The following is a 22,133-nucleotide window of genomic DNA, read 5'->3' as shown; positions in this document are numbered from 1 at the left end:
GTATAGAGCGAAGATATTCGTACGAAGCTAAGCTAATAAATATTATTTTGTGCTTTTGCAATATTCGTCATTAATCAGCTTATTTGTTCAGGTTGAAGAGTTTTTACTTTCATTGCATGTACTCACCAACTTATAATCTACCGACTTTTGTGTCAGAATAATGTTTTTAGAGTGGATTGAGGACAAATATTTGCTACATATTGGAACAACCTTTAAAAAGATTAAGTAAATAGTAATCTGACTAACAGAATGCTCAATGACTTTATAACCAAAAGTATTGAAAGCAATGATAGGAATTTTACTGAATTCACTGTACTAAATGCACGAAGCGAATGTGTTAATAAAGGCAATGGTTTATTTAAAAAAATAATTTTAAACTAATTATTTATATAATTATGAATAAATGAATATTGGATGAATCTCAGACAAACGCTAGCAGAGCACCCAACATGGTGCTTACAGTTAGGACACATCTTTTTTTTAAATTTGATATAAGAAATTCAATGATTTTAGGTGTAAAACTGACATTAATAACGAATTTCACACACTCAATATTGCTCATCTTTATTACAAAGCAAATAACTCAGTCCCTAAAAGCTAACAATTCTAAATCAACAATAAAAATAAACGGAACTGTTAAAGAGGCATGTCCATTAGAGCCCTAGAGGTGTTTGCTGCGGTAACGAGATATTTAATTAGCCATTTTGAATCCAAGTTGGACTCGAGGTATTAAGCTAGTTCAATTTGCGGACAATCCTGCAAAGTTGCCCGTCCTTTCCGCTATTTGCACACATTTCAATGGTGTCCAGTTTTAAGTAGATTCATAATCTCATAAACTAGGAGCAATTTAAACACTTTGCAAATACGTGTTCGGTTTATCATCTTATAGATATTATGATAGTTATTTGCGCACCTGCATAGAACTGGCTACTAACACGATTAAACTACTTAGTCATTTTTAATATTTGATCTCTTTGTTCGCAGTTCCACTAGTCGACTTTAAAAAACAGCCATCTATATACAGGGTGATTCAAAATAGGGGTGATTCGTCTTTATGGGTCCTGGGGTTCCCTTGGGGACCACGAACATGTAACCTCCAGAAAACTAAAAATTAACTTGATATTGTACGTAGTAATTGAGAACTATGCGATTAAACTTCTAGGGATGATTCACTACAATAGAAGACATTTGAGTACAAGAAGCAATGTCGGGTAATGACTCTCTGTACACTTCTGACGTCTTTAAAACCGTTACGGGCATAAATTAATTTTCCCAGTAAAAAATGCATTAGGTTGGGACAATAGCACTTGCACGCATAATAATTGTTTAAAATGTCATACATAAACAAACTATAAAAAAAGATGCTCAACTGGAAGTTTAGTAGTGGGCGACTTGGACGATTTGGGCGGACCATGGAACTGAGTCACATCGCCGATCCAACTTTGTACAAATAATGACGGACTTAAATAGAAAAAGGCGTTTGTAAATATAACAAATTATTTGAAAGCTTTATAGTAAAAACTCACCTTGTCATACAAAATGCGGCGTTTGCAACAATCATCCTCGCTTTAAAAGTTTGGGAATAAATACCCACCATGTCATATAAAATTTTTCGACCAAGACTTACAAACAACTCGCTAATATCAACGACAACTTACTCGAAATCCAGTTTGAAAACTTGTCCTAGTGCAATGAGCGTAAGAATACGACCACAAAGTTTTCCCAAACTTAGAAAAACTTTACCATCAAATAAAGCCTACAGAAAACTTCAGAAAAAGTGTCGACGAATCGCTCAGAGGCTCAATCGAATTGTACGACGTGCCAAAGCTAATGAGTAAAACCCGAACGACATGAAATACGGTTAACAGTATTATTTAGTTGTTGGTCTCTTAATTCGGTCTGGTAGTTTGAGAAGTTATAATATGTTTGTCTTGTGACATGTATAGCAAACTAGTATTTTATATAAATCTTCCGTATACGTAAATGTTTTTTTTAGTTGCAAAATCGACTCAAACATGACTGCAAGTTTTTCAAGCCCAATTTGAGCCACAGAATTATTTTTGCATCGTGGGATAGATAATTAAATATTCGATCTTCATAATGGTCTGTCAGATGGTTTGGCTAAGCTGCTCGCTAGTTATTTGTTAGATAGGGACTTGTATGTTAGTGTAAATAATTTTCAATCTTCATGGTTTTTTTAGTACATCAGTCGTACCTCAGGGTAGTAATTTAGGTCATTTATTGTTTTTAATTTATTTTAATGACATTATTGCATTGGCACAAATGTCCAAAATTTTATTATATGCTGATGATCTTAAAAAACATATAGAAGGGTGGAATACCTTCATGATTGTCAGTCACTCCCTTGCAGAGGGACTTGGATTCGTTGTCAGAATGGTGTAGGATAAATGATTTAAACTTTAATATGCCTATAAATATATTTAGTAGAATACAGATAAAAAAAACTATTGTTTCAGAATTTTGGATTAAACCTTTAGCACCAATTTTTTTCCGGATTTAAGATCACTCAGAGTCAAATTATCATCTCCATACAACAACTATAAACTTTTCTACACTATTATCACTATTCCATACTTATACTATTCCATTGTCTTAAAAATTAATTTTAATACAATAGAATAAAGTATTGTAATTATTTGAAAATACATTCAGACCTTCTGGTGACATCTAGCCAGCTCTATGGACGCTCTATATTTCCGGTGTAGTAATGTGGAAGAAAGGAGCTCGTCGTTCGTGCTGTGAGCAGCAGAGGGAACTATAGAGACTGTAAGAACGCATTTTATTAACGGTCATGTCTCATATACAATTTTGAACTTTGGAAGCCAAACATCCCCGGTAAAAACTTGTGTATAATAACTTAGTAACTTTCCTATGAGCAGGTATGTTATAATAAATAGTGGTATATGTGCATAAGGAGAATGAAGGAAATAAAGAGAAATATAGATCATTCCAGTCGTGATTGTTCCGGCATTGAGGCACGCAACATTTTCCAAATTTATTTTACCTTGCCTTCATAAATCAAAAATACTAAATAAAACTACTTTAGTAAAACCAAAACAATTTAGCTGTTTGAAGAATCACCCAAAAGCTCGAGTTTATTATTGGGCAAGGGAAAGCAAAAGTAAGGTTGGCAAACCTCGCCCGAGTTGGTGACGTCGCAGTCGTTCAACTTATGTTTAATTGCAGCTTGCTTTCTCTCGATTACACCTTCATTTTTTATCAATAAACTGTATACAATTACCCGAATCCAGGTAGTATGGAGATCATTGGTTTTTTATGGTTCATCCGTAGGTAGACAAAAAAACACCTTGTAGTTCATTCACCAAAAGTTCATTAGAACAAAATACAGCAAATCACATTCAAATCTAAACACCAATTTGACAGCTATGTCAACAAAACAAGTGTCATTTCTTAACTTGTAGTTATAACTTTAGCCACCAGGAGGCTCTGAACGTTTGAAGTGGCCATTGGTGTTATATTAGATATGTGTGTTCTATGTGCAACGGTGCGCACTGACAGCGCAACGGGTAGTCAGTTGTCACTTGTCACTGTCAATAATTGTAAACAAAGGTTTTTTCAACGAATTTTTGGTTCTGACTAACTTTTATTTCTCATATATTTATTACTCAGCATTTATTCTTTCTACTTTTAACATAACATTAGAACGGAATGGACAGTTCCGAATCAATTGCTCAAAAGTTGGAAGACAGCATTCGTCGTGTAACCAAAGATCTTTTAACAGTCAGGTATTTTGATTTCTTCTATTTGTATAAATTATACCTTCGCAATAGATATCACTCATAAACATTTGCGCTATTTATATTAATTGTTTTGAAAAAATTATATTCAAATATAAAAGTATATGTTAGCTCTTCTAGATGTTCGTAATTTTGACCCACTTTGTATGCTTTTCTAGTTTTGGGACACATAATAATTAGTATTCACATATTGGGGATAGGTCTGTTTTAGTCAGAAAAAACACATTTCACCAATGTTTTGGAAGTTATATTTACTTTTTTTAAGTCTAGTAGGAGACTAGTATCTTCTCAAGCAAGGAAGGTCACAACCCATCTGAACATTACTAATCTATTTATTTCATCTTAACATGATATTTATTGTTTGTACATTTTATAATGTTTCTTATAGTTTAATTAGATACTTATTAACTGTGCACAAGAAGTGGCCACGGCCGCATGCAAAGTTCTCGTTCAGAACATTTCCAATTTTTTCTCGATTTTTACCTAAAAGGAATTTATTTCCTTATCTAAAAATCTTAGTAGGTACGTGACTCAGATTTTTTCTTCTGGATACCACAACAGACTAATTCCCAATATTTTAAAATTTTCAACATTAAAATTTACATCTGCAGTAGTCGCATCGATCGCAATAGTATATTCGAATGAGTGTATTTTACTAGCGAATTAGAAAATTGCAATTAGGTTGCTGCTTGTGCAAATATGTGTTTCTAAAATCATATTGCACATGTCCCGGCCTAGTTGCATTTCAGTTGCAACCTATCGAAACGTTTCAACCTATGAGAGGATAGACAAGTAGCAAAGCAGAATGTGATTAACAAACTATACAAATACTATACTACAAAAAAAGTAATCGTTTTGTAACTTTTTTACTGGTTGTGCTCAATCTGTATTTTACAGGTGACGTCGTGTTTTTAAAACTTCTAGAATCTATTAATGTTTACAGCGACTAAAACAGTAATTATTACTTTAGACATCTTGCCACTAAAACAGCTTTTTCATTTGAATTTCAACGTTTTATCTGGTTTCAAATTGTAAAATAAAAAAAAACGGGTCTCAGCGTGGTTACAAATTATTTACTTTCGTAGTTCTTGTGCAGATTGAGCCAAATGGCACTAAATCAGTGACCAACAACACTGTCCAGCTCTTTTGAGCTGGTTTTTTCATCATTTTGCGATTAACATTAACATTACCGTGCAAGGATAAAATTTATTTTGTTTCCTTCCAAGTTACTGACACGACAGCTCTAGGCCAGCTCATTTCGCCACAAATATAAGTGCTAAATAACTACTAAATAGCACCGATTTGTATTTTTTAGTTGTATCATAATTGTCTTCTATTGTTAACGCTTAACTTTTGTGTTTTGCAATTTAGAACAGCCAACAGAGACTAAACAAAACTCATAAGATTCAGTATGTTCACAGAAGTACAGTTAACAGAGTGTTAAATTGGTGTTTTTTTTTAAGTGACAATACTGTTATGCATATTCCGGAAGTGGGCAAATTTAGAAAGTTTGCTTGGGTCAAAGATGATGATGTAGTCGCGGCATTTCGGCGAAACTTTGATCAAATATCCGGTAATGAATTACCAAACATCTCTGAGGAAGAACAGTAAGTTGGTTTGTTATATATATTAGTACAATGAAATTAGTATGAAATAATGCCCAAAATTACGAAGAATCAGTAAATAAACAAAAAATATATATTTTAAAATCTGTTTATTACGCTAGCTATTTTACAATATCACTGATTTTAAACAGGTCTTCAATCTTATGATAGGTATTGGTAATGTACTGATTATTGTGGTTAAATTAGACGATAGAATTTAACAGACGTTATGGCTTTAAATCCCCGCTTTTGATTAACTAGTTGCCATAGATAACAAATTTACTTATGTTGGTAAACATTGTTAATGCATTTTTTTATTCATAGGAGAACTGTAGTGAAGGATCTGACTGCACGAAGGAATTTTTTGAAAGGGGAACTTGAGAAAATGGTTGAGGAACGGACAAGTTTGAAAAATAATATTTTAAATTTATCTGAAAATGTAAGCAATATATGTATTTCAAATGAATCTATTACTTTTACCTAAATCAATACATTTATTCATAATAATTGCTTTAGGTTTAAACTAAGTTTAACTAAATAAATAGTATTTTCTATGTAACACTGAATAAATAATTGCTAAGTATTTTCTTGATAACAGGATATGTAGCTGTATGAATATGTAATTTAACTATTTATTTTCTATTGATAATTAAATTTTGCACTCTTGTACAGTTGCGTAATTATTTCTCATTTTAAATGTTTAGTAACAAAATTGTCGATATCTTTCTGCTTTTCTTCCATTGATGCTACCAACAGCTCTCGCTGGTTATTTAGTTTCTTTTCAGTTGCCAGCCATTGAGTCATGGTAGGCTCAGCTAGGATTCAGTAATAAATTTATCTTCTCATCTGGAAGTTGGATTAAAAAAAACTTACGTGCAGCTGACTTGTTCGTATCTGACAATAGAATAGTTTCATTTTGTAAAGAATGTTTCATTTGAAATTCGTATATTGGACACATCAAGCTCATTCTTGATAATTCAGTTTGTACGTTCTTTTCTCTTAAAGCGACTACCTACAAATAACATAATTTATTAAGAATTAATTTCTTGGCAGAATCTGGTCCAAAAATGTGTATTGATGATTGGGGGTGGGAAAAATAATTATTCAAACGCAAATATCAATTCGTTTATGCATAAACCTATATTACCTGGTAGGCTTGCTGTTTAGAGCAAAACTGTTTTTCCAAATTGTGTTTTACAAGTTCGCTTTGGGCCAGCTCTTGGTCCAAATCAGTTCGTTCTGTTAGAACCTGTTCTAGGCGATGCGTAACTGCACGAATTACGTGCATATCATTGATATAAAAATAAATTCATAAAAGAAGAAATTAAATAGAAACGCTAATGGTTTTAGTCTCATTTTTATGCGTCCCCGAAAATTGCCAAACAAAGAATATTTAAACTATTTCACTATAAAGTGAATTTTCGTGTGTTGAAATCCCGCGCAAAGAAAAAAAATTAAAAGCTTTACATCAGTTACATTATTTCACAAACAATTCAGAAGAATTCTAAACACAGTTAAATACTTTTAGCAAACATTTTGACATATTTTAACACGAAGAAGTTGGTGTGTACACACTGGTTGAAATTCATGGTGTATGCATGTATAAAAAGGCCTTTTTATACATGCATACACACTTTTTTACATAAACTTGTTTGATTGAATGACATATTTTACCTTCTTTATGCTTCGATTCGTACATTGGCAACATTTTTATTAATGTTGGCAAATCTAACGAGTTCACATAGTCTTTATCTAACGGCAAACACAATTTATTGTCTTCAGTCATATTATTTTATTAGTCAATTCAATTTCAAATGAGAATAAATCTGTTATTTCAACTTTTAGTTGATTTATTCATACATTTGACAGATGCCACTGGCTTTATACATACAGGGTGGGCCAATGAAAAGGTCGCACCCCTATTCATGACTCTCCTAATAGATTTAGAAAAGCCGGAATTTAGAATTTAAAAAGGCCGGAAGAAAGAAAAAGTTTGGTAATTGGGTTTTATGAGATTTGTTGACAATAATACATATAAAACAATACTAACATACTCAATATATTTCTATTGTTTAAAAGCTGAGTAGATCCAAACGAAACAATTAAAAGTAAGAGTAAAATTTAACTAGCTAAGGTGTAGTTATAATTCAGCCCCCAGTGGGCGCTTGGACTGTTGAACTCGCTAATAGGTTAGGTGGCGTGGACTACATGAATCATTGACGGGTTTCCATTAAAACTCAAGAGATGTCAGGAGATGCCTAAGTGTGAGGATGCAGAAGCTCATGCGTGCGAGATAGTTCCAAAATGATTTTGGCATCTTTTATCAACAACTAAACCGGGGTTCTATAATTTTATGACGCCATTATTTTTTGTTACTTCTGTCATTTTGTGCGATTATTCGAAAGGCTTGAAGCGGTTGAGGTAAGTTTTTCAATAGACATTATGTTAAATTATTGAAATGTAATGCTTTCTCATTGAACAGCGCCAATTTTCCTAAAAAATTTCGATGATTTTCAGCTATAAACGCCTTAAATAGGATAAAATGATTGTTCTGAATAGTAAATATTGCGTTGGGATCGAATATTCACGTTCAATTTTGCATTGAAGCGAATTAAAGAATTCTAACCTCTAACATGCCATTCTGAAACCACGCAATGGATTACAGAAAAACATCACGCTTTTAGTCGCGGCGTGCATGTATTATAATTTTTTATTTAGTGGCCAATAGCTCGTTGCCTAGCAACTAACTTTTACGACAAATTACGACTAGAGGAAATCTATCAATTATTCCACAGGGAAACTCATCAATTTGATGGACATTAACTGGTGGTTGTTTGAATCAATACATTTGTGGATGAGCACTAAGTGGTATTTTTCATCCAATTTCTTTATTTTATATCGGATGTACTGCACTAAGCTTGATTACTTGCTTGCAATAGGTATTAATCGAACATACCGTATATCTACCGATGTTTGAGGATATACAGGATTATTTAGGTTATAGTATTGCTGTAGGTACAAACTGTTATTACTGCTAAACTATTTTATTTTTAACGAAGTAACCAAAATGTGTTTGATAAAGTTTGGTCCTTGAGTCCCTCTGGAAGATTGATCCAAAATTTGCACAAGTGGGGGCCCGAATTATGAAAAATAATTTAATTGATCCGTATTTATGCCAAGAACATGGAAAGAGGTGTTTTTAGGTGAACTTTATATAGTCCTGAAACTGCCCTCCGAGGTCACCCGATTTAGTTTCACCGGATTTATTTTATGCAGATATACTTACCTGCACCTAAAAGGAGGGTAATAACCTTGTTAGTCAACCCTATTTATTAAACTTAAATCTTCTATAAAAACGAAATCCCGTTAAAGAATAACTTTTATTGGTGACACTTTTTGCGAAAATTCTATTGGCTTCCACTATCTTCCTGGAGCAGTTCACAGTTGTTGTGTTTTAAAATATGCACATGTAAGATATAATATGAATTGGAAAAAATGGTGGAAAGTGTGTCAATAATAGAAAAAAAACCGATCCATTTTATGTTTAGTGGTAGAATAATGAATTTATATAATTTCCATCAAATGCACATTGGATAGGTAACATGAAGCATTGAAGGGCGGATATAAAATATGTCTGTATTTTAGTCTACCTGGAACTTTGAGTTACAAACAATCCACTGCTTGTCATCTTTGCGCTTTGTTTATTGTTGCGAAAGTTGCCATTTTACTATCACTCTTACATTTAAATTATTGCAAGTAAGTACTTAATTCTTGCTCAGATGAGCGATCAAGCATTTCGACACATAAACCGATTCACCACATAAAGATCTTGATTGTTACAAATTAAACCACTAATTATTGTTATTTATTACGTTCTCCCTTTTACCTCATTCGAATTCATACTTTCGTGATTTTACGAATGTTGCTTACCATAGGGGCGTGTTTTGTTAGTTGAATCATAACGGACAGCTGATTCGAATATTTTCGAAGTATCGTTTTTTGAACAAAAATGTAATGCACGGTTCTTAAGACATTTTGAATGCCCACTCGATTAGCATCGTATCACTTGGTTAAGAGGCGACAATTGCAATAATCTTTTTGGAAAACGCATGTTGTAGCAGTAAAATAGCATATAAACGCCGGTAAATTGTAAGAACAAAATTGGAAACGCCTTTACTAACATGTTTCATGTAAGTAGCAAGTTCACATTGTTTTATCCACATAATTTTCTCTAGAAACCTAACTCTAGAAAACTAATAAAAAATGTTTAACTGGAAAAATCTAATCCGTTTAAAACCAATTTACAGTTCGTAAACTGCAAGACACTAAAAGTGATTTGATAAGCTTGTGCGTCCATTCGAGCGAGTGAAAAACCTAATAATATTCCAGAATTTGGACTTTTTTAACCAATTTTTAAGGAGTCAAGTTACTACTTGTTCGCGCATGTTTTAAGTGGCAGAAGAAATTTGACTTCAAAATATCTCTTCTTGAATAAAACTGCGATCGGCACTATGCATCTTGCATAACGAAGGACTTTAGCTGTTCAGATGGAGATGCTTTTTGAAATAAAATATAGAACCTCGTACAAATTATTTAACTTTGAAGAGATGAAAGAAATATTCGAAGTCGAAATATTTGAATAATACTTTATAAGTACCTACTGTTTTGGTAGTTTGATTGATCAAGTTTGTCCCTTGTTATTGCTTAATTAATTGTATTTCTAATAAAGATACTTTGTTTAATTATCATCCTTTGCTTATATGCAGCGGGAGTAAATGTCGAAAACATAAACTTTACATTTACGTGGGAGTATATAATGTATTTGAGTTTATCACCTCAGGTACAAATAAACAAATGAATCCGGAAATTGAAAACTTGCACGGTGTAAATGCAGACATTTAATAAATTATACGTTTTTCATTAGTATTACTTGATGTGTGTAGAAATTGAATTTTTTTCCATAAAACCCAAATTTATTTTTTTCGAGAGCAGTCGACAACATGGTATATAAATTATTTGAAGTTGCAAAAGGAAGATTACATTTGCAGAATGTAAACAATAAATTGTGAAAATAAATTACTTTCTTGAGTTTTGTTACTAATTTGCCTTAATTGTACGGTCCGTGGCGTTAAATTGAGTTGTTTTTTTCGTAGTGCAAAACCTGCAGTCAAATAATTAGCAAAAAAATTAGAAACTCGTACAAGATCTAAGCGATGGCGTTGAAAATACCAGCAAAATGAACCATTGTTCGGCCTCACAATTTTACTTAGGCTTTCTCGGTAACCGAAAAGGACACACGCAATAAGGAAATGTATTGGTTAATTGAAATGATAACTTGGAAAAAATCATAGAAACACTCGCACCGAAGCAAATCAATAATTTTAATATATGTTCATCTTCCGTTAATTGTAACAATTTGATGAAAGACGCAAGTTAAAGACCTCGAATTTCCGTTTCGCTTGGTGGACAAGTAATAGGCAAACAACTTTTATTATTGCGTCACTGGCAAAAAGCTTAGAACAGACTAGAGTTTATTAACGTTACACGAAAAAAAGAAAATCGGGCTTCAGATCTTCAGTGTTGCTCTACAAAATTCGGAATATTGCCATCATACAAGAATTTGAAATTAAACTCGAAAGGCAAGACCCTCGAAATATCTTAAAACAAACAGATGTGACCCATATTCGCAGCATTAAAAATTAATAATGTTGATATTGGGAGAAATAAAACTTGACGGGATGGAATAGGAAAGTTAATTCGTTTAATCCAACTACTTAAGTATGAAATTGCGTGTAAACCTTAAGCGATATTGGAGTAATATTAAAACACGAGCATTTTACGTCGGAAGCGAAATAAAAAATCCAATAACCACCGTCCTTTTAGTTTAGTACATCAATTGCCGACCTACGATGACGTGAGCCGTTAGTTCGGCCGAGACTGGCGGTCACAAACACCTCAAATGGTTAAAGTATATATTTTATAGTACGTAGTAGTCATTTGGCTACATGCAAAATATGCATACACTAGTCGTTAGCTATGTGAAAAAATTGAGCTGAATAAACACCCAACACAATTTAAAACATTTCATACGGCTTATAGTGTGACTATTGACAAAAAAGTTTGTTTTTATCCTCATCGCGATTTTTACAGATGCGACGTCGGCAAAATTGTAATATTGGCTCGTCAAAATTGTTATATGTATATAATTGAAAAATAACTAAGTTTTATGACGATCATCTAACTGCAATCATCCAAATTTATCTTGGCATCAAATAAAATTAGATGTCTGGTTAAATACGTTTTCGAGTATTTTAGGAATTTGCAGTATTTTAAAAGCTCAAAAATGACTATCGTAGTATCTTTTGCAAAAATACATGGTACATGTCTTAATTTAATTGCACGAACGTTAATGTCATCGAATCGATTGGAATAAAAATACATATTTATACCAGTGGTTTAGGCTCGCCTCTGAACATTTTAGGTAAAACGCTGTTCACAGAGTGACTCAAATTCTTCTCAAATCCCCTTCAAAATACTCTTCTAAAGAACTTTCTACACGTTCTCCTTCAACGGCTATTGCTTGTGTATCTTCACCTACATATTCCGGTCTATCTTCGGTTAGTAGTTTTTTGTAGTATTTCTCTCATTTATCAGCAGACATAAGTTGAATTTGATGCTCTTCTCAGATCTGACCTTTTCTATGAATCCCCAGGCTTCGTGACACCTCCTATCACCAATATACATATAAACTTCACCACACTTTTGATCCCAGCTTTTTTCCTTTTGTGGTCTGATTAGTTTTCTTACTCTATTCCTCGCTTCCACGTACCTTATTCTGTCTTCATTGTCCTTTGCGGTTATTCATTTTCTTTTGATTTACTTCCTATTCTAGACTTTTATCCCACCACTATTTCTTTCGGAGTCGCGTTTGTTCCTTGGTTCCCAAAACTTTGTCGCAGTTGTCGCTTGGTTTATTGCTTCTTTTAAATGTTGGTAAAGGTAGTTTGTACTTTTATATTTACTATCCAAGAGTTTGTCTAGTCTTGGCCGATACAGCTCTCTTATGCTATCTTCTTCAAGTCCCTCGATGTTATACAATCGTGATTCTATTGTAGCCATCTATGTTTTGTTTTCTTGGGTTGGTGGTCTTAGGCAAAGTTCGATCAGTTGTTCTCTATTTTCGTAACTTTGTTCTTCCCAATCACGTCCTACGCTGGCATCGTTCATTTTGCGTCCAGTTCTTCCATTAAAATCGCTAATCATTATTACTTTTCTACTATCTCCTATTTCGTCTAGAAGTTGTTGTAATTTTGGGTAGTAGTTATCTTTCATTTGGTCAATTTCATCATCGTTTGGTGTGTATATACCAATAATAGTTACTCGCTTTCCGAAGATGCTGATATTATTCGTTCGTCTTTTGCTTCCAAACTTGTTATGCCACTTTTATATTTTTCTTGATCAATATTGATATTCCTCGTTTGGCTTTATGTTCTTTCCGCACTCCACTGAAGAAATGGATATAGTTGCCCATTTCTTCGATCCTTGATCGTTTCTTGTTGGTCTCAGATAAGGCTATTACGGTCATGTCAATCTTTTGTATTTCGCTGATCCGTTCCTGTTCCGAGACTTGTCTAGAGTGTTTTGCAAGTAGGGTTTCTTCATGGGTAGCTAACCCATAGCTTCAGCTTCATGAAGGCCATCCTGAAGGACCGGGGTACATGCTTCGTCTGACCCCTCGCCTTTGACCTGATCGACAAGGGTGACCCTAGCAGCAGCTAAGCTGCCGTCGTTTTAGCTCTCAAGCGTCCTCACCCTCATGCTCTCAAGCGTCTTCGACAAGGTGATGGACCATGAGGAGGTAGCTTGTAGCTACTATTCCTATACTTGCTGAATGCTTTCTGTTTGAAGGTCCCGAATGTTTGGCAAGATTGCACTTTACTGAACGTTGCACCAATGCAAGTGCTTGTAATTTGCTAAATTAATTTTCTAGAATTATTAGGTGAATTTGCCGGTTAGAACTTTGGCGAAATCTCACTCAACTTGCGAAAGATTTGACCTAATAGGCCAATATTTCTAGTAACGTATCAAGATTTTTAGCCCTGTAAAGAACCAATAATGATCGGCATTGGTAAATAAATGATAGAAGGGTGTACGTCATTAAGAATTTACACGTTGACCGCCAGCGACGTCGTTGTAATAGACAAGTTGCTAGGAAACGGCGACGCTGGACACGCGATATCATCGTCAGCGCTATGGAGGTCGTCCATGTCGATTTGATATGATTGAGGTCTGGACACAGCCGAACAGCCATTATGGATATTTGGCTGGACACAATTTTACATCGACTAATCTGAAACTATATATTAAGTGATTCTTTATTGTTCCAAGGTTATTTTTATCTAAATATGGGGGTTTGTCCATACATATTTTGCATCGAAAATCCATGTGTATTTTGTGGACACATAGCAACTGCTTTATATTACATAGTTTTATCATTTAAGTAGGCTGTAGTGCGAGTTGCGCAAACCGTGTTCACAGTTTTTGTCGGATTTCAAATCAGTTGGTTATATTTCTCGCCCTCGTCTGATGAAAATGAATTAGAATTCGAAGCATTTTGAGCGAATTGAATTTTATGCAAAAATCGACCACTTTACTTTACTCCTCCCTCCATTATCAAAATTTCGATCAAAAACGTAAATTTCACAGTCATTTATGCACATACATGCAAGAAATGTTTGTGCCTATAATAAGGAAGATATAATGTGTTAAAGATTGCGACCTTTGAAAATTAACAGAAAATATCGATTATTTCCAAACTTGAGATTCCAGCGTCTTCGTTAATAAGATGGTTATATTCCTCGCCTTCTTCTGCCGAAAAAGATGTTGAATTTAAGACATTCTGAAAGACTTTAATTCACAAATGTAAATTTCACAAGCCTGTTTTTTTGGGCTCACTGGATTGATTCCAACCTACCAGACATACAATTGTTTCCATTGCTGTATGTATTTGGTGCACCCACATGCTCTTTTTTAACTTAAAATGCATTCGGGCAAAATTATCAATAATTTCCATCGCATTCGTCATTATACCATTGATAATTTCTTGGTTATCACATGGAATCATTTCATGCGTTGCATTATTCTACGACAATTTGTTTCAAAATTCAGTTACATTTTCTTTTGATTTACTCCATAACGGAGCCGGAAAATCCATACAGATCTCGATCGTCTTCCGACTCTTTGCTTAAATCACCAGCTCCCATCTGCTGTGTGGGTGTTTGTTTTAGTATTCTAGTCTAGCATCTCTTTTTAATATTACTATCAGATAAAAAGCCTAACTATTGTGTCTCGCCTTCGGATGTATATCGTTGTTTATTTGTTGTTCGTGAATATGTTCTCCTCCTGATAATTCATACAATATTCCGTTACATCTTTTAGCTTGACGTTCTTAAAGCAAATATACGCCTATTTCCCATCCCAACATTTTCGTCCTAACTTCCACTTCAAATAAGTGTACATGGAATAATAGTCTCCAGTTCTACACGAGGAAATTTACAGCTCCATGTTAAGTGTACTTAACTTTACGCAATGTGGCAATAAAAAGTAATATTTAAAGTAGTCATGACCAATCCTATTGTTGAATGATCATATTTCTGGTTTCTCAAGTCGTTTAGGGACATTCAGGATGTTTCAGCATTATTTTTCTTCAATTTAAGAGCTAACTTTTTGTTAATGTAGTAGTATTTCTACCAACACAATGAACCGCTCTGTCTGTTTCAAGTTGTCCATAAACTTTATTATCTTTGCTATTCTGGAATTGTTCTAAAGTTAAATATTTTAGTTCAAACATTGTTCAAATTTTTCATTTGCATGCTAAATTCCACATCTATTCGTTAAACAATTTCGCAAAATACATACATTTTTGTGCTATGAACGAATAACGCATGATTAATGGGAAAACTGATTTCACATGTAAGTTTAGTATACGCCTGGACATGTAGTTAATATAGTTTTTGCTTAGTTTACTGATGGAATACAGCTGAGCAAATAACAAATTAACTTGTTTAATATTCGTGGCCTAATGGCTAAATACTTAACCTAAATGAGCAATTCCCAATAATGCGTATTTATTCATTTAACATTAGTTTTTTATCCATTAATGGGCAATACAAACGTAATAAAAGAACTAACTTCTTGGGTCATTGTAATGTTCTGTTATTAGTTTTCTTTTGGGTTTTTCGAATATTTTTAAACATATGTTTGATAAAACATATGAATAATTCAGACAATATTTAATTTTAGAGTAGAATAAACATGAATTACATTTTTAAAAAATGTTACAAATTATGACAATTTCAATTCCTTTATTAATGCTGAAAGCTTGAATTGCCTTGCTGATTTTTTCTCCATTGTATTCAGACGCAATGTTTAACCCACAAAAGTGCTTTGAGTTCAACGTTAATCAATTATTTATTGCGATGTTATTGCAAGAATTCAAACGAAAGTCAAATAACATTGAAAAAATTTTCACTTGTTTTATTTCACATGCCGAATACGCCCTTGAAGTGAGATCCGTTCTTCTCGATTCACTCTTTATTTGTTGTGTTGGCACTGAAGCAAATTAGTTCATGGATTGTACCTACATTTTCTCATAAGAATTATATTTTACTTTATTTTGCGTGTCAAAAATGATGCTGGTTAGTGGCTGAACATCTGCTATTTGTTGGCTTTTACCCAACCGTTTTAGACAAATACATCCGCATTTCACTCTCAATCTCATTTAAAGTTAATTATGCATAACCATTATCAGTTCACACAAATATATTTAATGTTCACTCATATTGGCTACCTTGATGCTTTTCGGTTCGGCTAAGATAATATTTTCAGGCTGATTCTCACTGCTTCTATGTTAACAACAATGTAAATTATGGTAACGTTAGGAATGTACACTAATGATATTAACCATATAACTGGGGGTAAACAATGACATAGAAAAGTTGTTCTTCGGTAGTATTAATAATGTGCGTACCGAAATTATGAGAGCTTTACTCGTAAACCTAAATGAACAAACCTTACCGTATCATAAGTGCTCCTGTTTTTATTGCATGTTAATCTATCTATCGTCTCATTTGTTCCACAACAGGATAAGTGAAGCTCCTATTACTCGTTTGGATCAACGAAAAAATACAATACAATATGCATACATGAAGTAACAACAAAAATATTGAAATCGTTTGTACGGGGCATAAACAAAGCTTTATATGTCGCAAAATATTCTGCTTTAATGAATATATTAAAAATTGCTCAATACCAAACATTTTTTTGTCAATTGATTCAGTTCGGAACAGACACCGTTTATTTCCAGAACTTGTATCGATCTCCTCTATTCTTGGCTTTTGAAATAGTTGAATATTTTAAAAGAGCAGAGAAACACGCAGGGGGTATATTCCCTTTAATAAAAATAATACCCTACAATAACTGAATTTTCTAATTACCCGTTTTGTTCATCTTACCTTTTAATGACTGTGGGATCAGGCAGATGGTTCACCTCATGCAGCATAAAATATTTATAATTTTCTTTGTGGAATGGATCACGAAGGTTGCTAATACATAGAGTATAAAAGCCACTAATTCGAAGAGAGTTAAACGAGGACACGTCAACGTGAATATTTGAAATTACGGATTCTCCCTAATAACAATTTGTTGCCAGAATTAATAGTATTAGTATTAAACTACGTGAGTGTGAAAAATATGTTAACCAGATTCAGTAGGTATGGAAATGCTTCAATTTGCTCAATTTGGGTTCTCTTACATCCAAAAAATCATGAGCTGCGTAAAATTATGTTAATAAATCAGATTTGAAATCGTAGAAAATTGAGATACAATGCCTCTGTAATATAATTTAATTAATAAATATCAAAAACAACATGAGTGATACCTAGAAAAAGCATCAATGTCGTCCAACTTGCATAAAAAAATACTTGCATGGGCAGTTCTATCGAAAATAAATTTGGAAGTTGTTTTTGCAAATCCACCAGATACAGATTCAGGAATAGTTGTTGGTACAAGTTCATAGGAATATTGGATTTTATTATTGAATAATGTCAATTCAATTAAAGTATTGAACACATTTATTCTCTCACTCATGTTGAAATATTCGGACATAGCGCATATAAGCCTTATGTATTTGAAGATGATTTAAACATTTTCCAATAACGCATCAGATCGTACGTCTGTGCATGTGCTATTTTCTAATATTGAGAATAATTGACAGTAGTTACTGAAAAACGGAAAATTATCGTCTGTCGGACACAAATTCCAGTGTCCAGAACTTGGCGTCGCTCGGAACGCAAACAATTTAAATTAGATATATTTTCCGTTATTTGTTTTCAAAGGCCGTACGTTTTCGACTTTAAATGTTTTATTTAGATAAGTTTTAGTTCGTATATTTAGTACAAACATTTTTACTTAATTAGTAAAATAAATAAATAAGCTAAATTTCAACTCGTGACATACACCTTTCAATTTTAAATGAAATCTAAAGCAAAAAAGAGAACGATCATTTTGATTGCTGAGCAAACTTATTGTCATGACATAAAATTTAATAATTTCAAATATAACTCGACCACGAATGCCTGCAGTATGGATGTGTTTTTTGTGTCACGGAAACGAGCTTTATCGACTAACGTTTTGAAAAGTAGCTTGTTAGAAAGTAGCTCAGTTCTGTCCCTTAGTTTATAATAATTGTTAATGTTGTTAATTCATGACACACTAGTAATTACTTTTTACAAGTTTGTCTAAAAATTAAGATCGTGAAGTAAAAATATCAGCTTACCGTTTTTTATAGGTTTATTATTAATAGATTATTTGTCTCAGGCTTAAGTATATTAATGTACTTTTTGCAGTTTTTATGCTTTTCGTACGTTTTATAAATATTATCACTTGATCATTCTTAATTCTCTTATGTACTGTCCAAATCTTTAGAGCCCCATTTAGAATCAATTTTCGAATTTACTATGCGTTTTGTTTTTTTGTATACTGTAGTTCTCATGATCTAGTAACTATTTTTAAATTATGTTGAAAGTGAGATGAGATTATCCGCTAATATTAATTATATCTCTATAAAACTGCTTATTTTCAAGCAAGCATATTTTATTAGCAAGAATTGTTAAATTCTTCTTATATTCTAGAGTAGAATACAGTTTGTAGAATCAAATAATTAGTACCAAAATGATAAATGATACTTGTTAGCGTAATTAATAATTTCTTTGTTATGTCTCATAATGAACAATGAGTCTGATGATAACAACCTTTTGCATGACCCACAATAGCACATTTATCAGCAACATTTCGCCTTAGGAAAAAAACGAATTAAGCTTGCAACAAATAATAATCGTTGCAAACAACTATAATGTTTTCGAAAGTTTTTCTTTTTGACTCTTCTAGTTAGATGTTTAACTTCATTGACTGCAGCGTGGAATTAGTAGTTGATTGATTAAAATCTAGTTTGAAAACATTTAATGGTGAACATTGAAACTGACTGAGTATTTGTAGATGAACACCAGAATTATTTTTCTCCTTGGTTTAGTTGTCATTCCAATCTTTAACCTATCGTTCGAAACTTTTTGATTTAACAGTTTGCATATATTCTATCATTATTTTGCTTAGTATTAAATATGTTCGCCAATGTTCACGAATTGATCGGTTTTCAGGTTGAGCTCCTACATCTTAATTCAAAAAAGTTTCATTGATGGGTTTAATATTTTGTTGGAAGAAAAATTTTGAATAGCTTTTAAATTACTGAAAGCAGTGATTATACTGAGTGTTTAAAACTCATATTCCTAAAATGAGTTTTCCAAATTTATTGATCATTCTACTGAAACCCAATAGGCCTTAAATAGCTGAAGGTCTCTTTAACAGGCTTTTGGTTGATAAAAGGTGAATATTGCTTAAAACGAATTGTGTCCAAAAGAATAACCCATCAAACTAGCATGGCTGTTTTTTGCTTCTTTGATTAATCGTTTAGTTCTAATGCATTTCAATAAAATCCTTTAATTCAATATTTTAGGTCCGCTATTGCAATCATGTTTGTATTTGTAAACGGTTTCCATTTGCTGAGCAAATTTTTGGCTATTAATTCGTTGCTGGTTTCCAAGAACCGACAAAACTGTTCTGTTTTTTAACAACGATCGATAGATAAGTGATTAAACACATCCTGAACTTGATAAATGTTTGATCTCGGGATAAATTATATTTCCTGGTTTGGAATAAAACGCTGATGGAATATAAATGACCTACATACCTATGATTAGAATCTAAAAGTGTCGATTAGCGCTTTGCAACTCAACAGTTGGGCATTGTTGTCCACAAATCGGGTTTTTCCTGTCCGCCCATCTTCGTGTCAGGCCATGGCCAGTTTGAACCCAGTGACGTATTCGTTGGAAACAAGTGCTAAATGGACGTGATAAATTCGTTGAGATTCGACCTATAATTCGAATCGACATAAAACACTGCACAACTGCACTTAAACTTTGGCCAGTCTATTGCTATCAGCTTAACCGCGTTTTAAAGTTAAGTTTTTCTTATACATACTCATGGTCTAAATAGTAGATCTCCGTCACAGCTTCTTTTGAACAATGTGCCAACTCGTGAAACTAAAACTGCCGAGTTGTTGATCCCGAAGTTTTCAGCTCGTCGATTTGAAGTTGAAAGATCATCTTATTTCATGGTCGTTTTGGAATAGATTTTAGTATTAGTGCTGCTTTGAAGAGTTTATGATCATTTATTTCATCAATCTGTTTAGGTCGACGTTTTGGCCCTTTAGATTCTGTATTATTCTTCAATTTATGTCCGTCAGTGATGCTAAGGAGACATTGGTGTTTGGTATGGTACTTTAACATTTGCTATTTTTTTGTTGAAAACAATTATAGAATCGTATGTTTATCAGGTAGAATTTTACCAAACTATAAGCAAGTTTCGCAATGTTTGGCTATATTAATAGTTTGCCAAAAGAGCGTTGCAAATACGTCAAATTGCTTATTGGCACAGTTGAAAATGCGTTTTCAGATCCAAATTTATTTGAGAAATACGCATGTGACGCCAATTTTCAATCGCCTTGCATGAAAACGAATCTGGTCGCTTTGCAGGCCGTAGTCGATTTCCAATTTTATAAGCCTTCAACCGAGAGGAGTAAAGCACTAGCGAAAAAAAACCTGCATCACAGCTGAAAGAATTTATTATTCAACATAATAAATTTTTAAGTACGACCTTCTCTAGTGTCGTTCCATTTTAGATATTTCTAGATGGAACTTCGTCTGATTTAGCGGTTTAGATTTAGCAATCCTTCCACAATCCGGAGATATCGAACATTTCTAACAGTGCTCGTTATTTTCGAAATCACTTAGTTCATATGCGTTCTTTCTAGAGTCTAAAATCTATTTCAATTAAAAAATTGGCAGAAAGATCCTATGAAATTTTTTGGTTTAATTGTTGAACGTTTCTTCATTCGAAAATGTTCAAATATTATTCGATTGTTTGAAGTGTTTGTCAATTGCAATAATGGGTTTGCGACTTTTAGCAGTATCTTCAACACTTGTTTTACTTAGTGTTTGTTGAAGAATTCCCTGTTAAAATTCCGTGGGTGTCCTGGCAATGCTCTTCATACATTTTAAGTCAAGAGGGTAGTCATTTTTCTTAAAACCCACTTTTGGCAACTTTAGGCGAATAAAGGGTTGAATGGAAGTAGGTTCGGACAATTTTATCAAAGCCGGTGCTGTTTCAACCCAACTGGAAAGGGTGCTATGGAAGCTTATACCCCATCATCTTGGAGGGAATTTTGTTTGTATCGGAAGTCAATCGCTATGACAACCTTCAAGGAGCAATCAATGGTGTCCACGTCCCAATAGGCTCTGGTCTAAGCTGTCCTGTCGGTTGTTTCCCAGTAACTCGATGGTCTGACCATCGGCCAGTTGTAGTTGTAGCGGTTTGTCCGGTGTGAGATGATGACTGTTAGCTGTGACCAAAGGTATGATTGAGCTTCTATCTGATCTGTTATCCATAACCTGATCTATGTGTACTCCTAGTGGGATATCTGGAATTTTTTCCTTGGAGAGGTTTAATGTGGGGCTTTTGCTGTGGTTTTTCCTTTTCATTAGTCATTAGCCATTATCATTTTTTCTCCATCGGACTTCACTAGATTGATCGAGTTGTTTTATTTGATTTAACACAGATATTAACAGAGTCGTTGCAGTTTGCATACTTTCAGGTAGGGAGTTATTGAACATTGTCACAAAGAACCTGTGTATCTCTATTAAAGAAAAAAATGTTGCAATTTTAAATTATGTGGTTACCAAAAATTGTGTTTTTTCTGACTGTATTTTTTAAACTTTTCAAAAGTGTCTCTAGTCTGTGCTCTTGTGTCTACACTTGAATTAAAACTGTTTATCGCAAGCATCGCAGCCAAAGTTTTGAGATAAACAGTAATTGTATTTGCTATTTTCAACATATCTTAGGATTTTAACGAATAGTGAACAAGCGAAACTCAACGTCTCAATTTTATTTTAATAAAATGAAAAATCTATGGAAAAATATAAAAGGGATTCTTAAATAGAATTGAGCGAAGTAATCGTTTAATATCCAACTTGGCTCATTTTCTAATTTTTCGAGAGTTATGGTAATGACATGACCTAAAGTTATCCATCCAGCAAGATTCCTGAATTTCGGAATTTTTTGAAGGAGTTCATTATTCTAA

The 22,133-nt window shown here is 33.3% G+C and overlaps 3 protein-coding genes and 2 long non-coding RNA genes across 7 annotated transcripts in view; 2 read left to right on the top strand and 3 right to left on the bottom strand.

The window, feature by feature from the left end:
* Nucleotides 1–2,419: 2,419 nt before the first annotated feature.
* On the bottom strand, nt 2,420–3,488 carry LOC125504947. Its single transcript, XR_007281832.1, has 2 exons — nt 3,263–3,488; nt 2,420–2,785 (listed from the first exon to the last, which is right to left on the bottom strand). It is a non-coding gene; the product is annotated as an uncharacterized LOC125504947 (long non-coding RNA).
* Nucleotides 3,489–3,522: 34 nt separating this feature from the next.
* On the top strand, nt 3,523–6,052 carry LOC109540570. The gene is made up of 3 exons (XM_019909002.2): nt 3,523–3,767; nt 5,243–5,386; nt 5,708–6,052. The coding sequence occupies exons 1-3, from the start codon at nt 3,691–3,693 to the stop codon at nt 5,865–5,867; spliced, it is 381 nt and encodes a 126-aa protein (XP_019764561.2). The 5' UTR covers nt 3,523–3,690; the 3' UTR covers nt 5,868–6,052.
* LOC109540569 lies at nt 5,996–7,346 on the bottom strand. The gene is made up of 4 exons (XM_019909001.2): nt 7,058–7,346; nt 6,531–6,652; nt 6,257–6,395; nt 5,996–6,198 (listed from the first exon to the last, which is right to left on the bottom strand). The coding sequence occupies exons 1-4, from the start codon at nt 7,167–7,169 to the stop codon at nt 6,071–6,073; spliced, it is 501 nt and encodes a 166-aa protein (XP_019764560.1). The 5' UTR covers nt 7,170–7,346; the 3' UTR covers nt 5,996–6,070.
* A 299-nt stretch (nt 7,347–7,645) lies between these two features.
* LOC109540465 (heterogeneous nuclear ribonucleoprotein K homolog) overlaps nt 7,646–22,133 on the top strand; it is a 75,525-nt gene continuing 61,037 nt past the window's right edge. Inside the window, exon 1 of one of the 3 annotated variants that reach the window (XM_019908864.2) lies at nt 7,646–7,804. The gene's annotated coding sequence lies outside the window, so the exon portion shown is untranslated. Of the gene's footprint in view, nt 7,805–21,335; nt 21,408–22,133 lie in introns of those variants that run through there. The other 2 variants (XM_019908865.2, XM_019908870.2) reach the window with 2 other exon arrangements.
* LOC125504948 lies at nt 15,835–20,432 on the bottom strand. The gene is made up of 3 exons (XR_007281833.1): nt 19,976–20,432; nt 19,686–19,868; nt 15,835–15,994 (listed from the first exon to the last, which is right to left on the bottom strand). It is a non-coding gene; the product is annotated as an uncharacterized LOC125504948 (long non-coding RNA).

This window comes from Dendroctonus ponderosae, unplaced genomic scaffold, assembly GCF_020466585.1.
Source record: "Dendroctonus ponderosae isolate FM_Combo_2020 unplaced genomic scaffold, Dpon_F_20191213v2 Dpon_F_20191213_6, whole genome shotgun sequence".
NCBI lineage: Eukaryota > Metazoa > Arthropoda > Insecta > Coleoptera > Curculionidae > Dendroctonus > Dendroctonus ponderosae.
The sequence above is the reverse complement of the archived record's forward strand: the minus strand, read 5'-3'. Positions and strand labels throughout refer to the sequence as shown.

Coding starts and splice junctions, on each gene's coding strand:
- LOC109540570 (XM_019909002.2), top strand. CDS start 3,691: ATGGACAGTTCCGAATCAATTGCTCAAAAGTTGGAAGACAGCATTCGT. Junction 3,768..5,242: donor AAAGATCTTTTAACAGTCAG/GTATTTTGATTT, acceptor TTTTTTTTTAAG/TGACAATACTGTTATGCATA. Junction 5,387..5,707: donor AACATCTCTGAGGAAGAACA/GTAAGTTGGTTT, acceptor TTTTATTCATAG/GAGAACTGTAGTGAAGGATC.
- LOC109540569 (XM_019909001.2), bottom strand. CDS start 7,169: ATGACTGAAGACAATAAATTGTGTTTGCCGTTAGATAAAGACTATGTG. Junction 6,396..6,530: donor CTAAACAGCAAGCCTACCAG/GTAATATAGGTT, acceptor TGTTATTTGTAG/GTAGTCGCTTTAAGAGAAAA. Junction 6,199..6,256: donor TACGAACAAGTCAGCTGCAC/GTAAGTTTTTTT, acceptor ACTGAATCCTAG/CTGAGCCTACCATGACTCAA.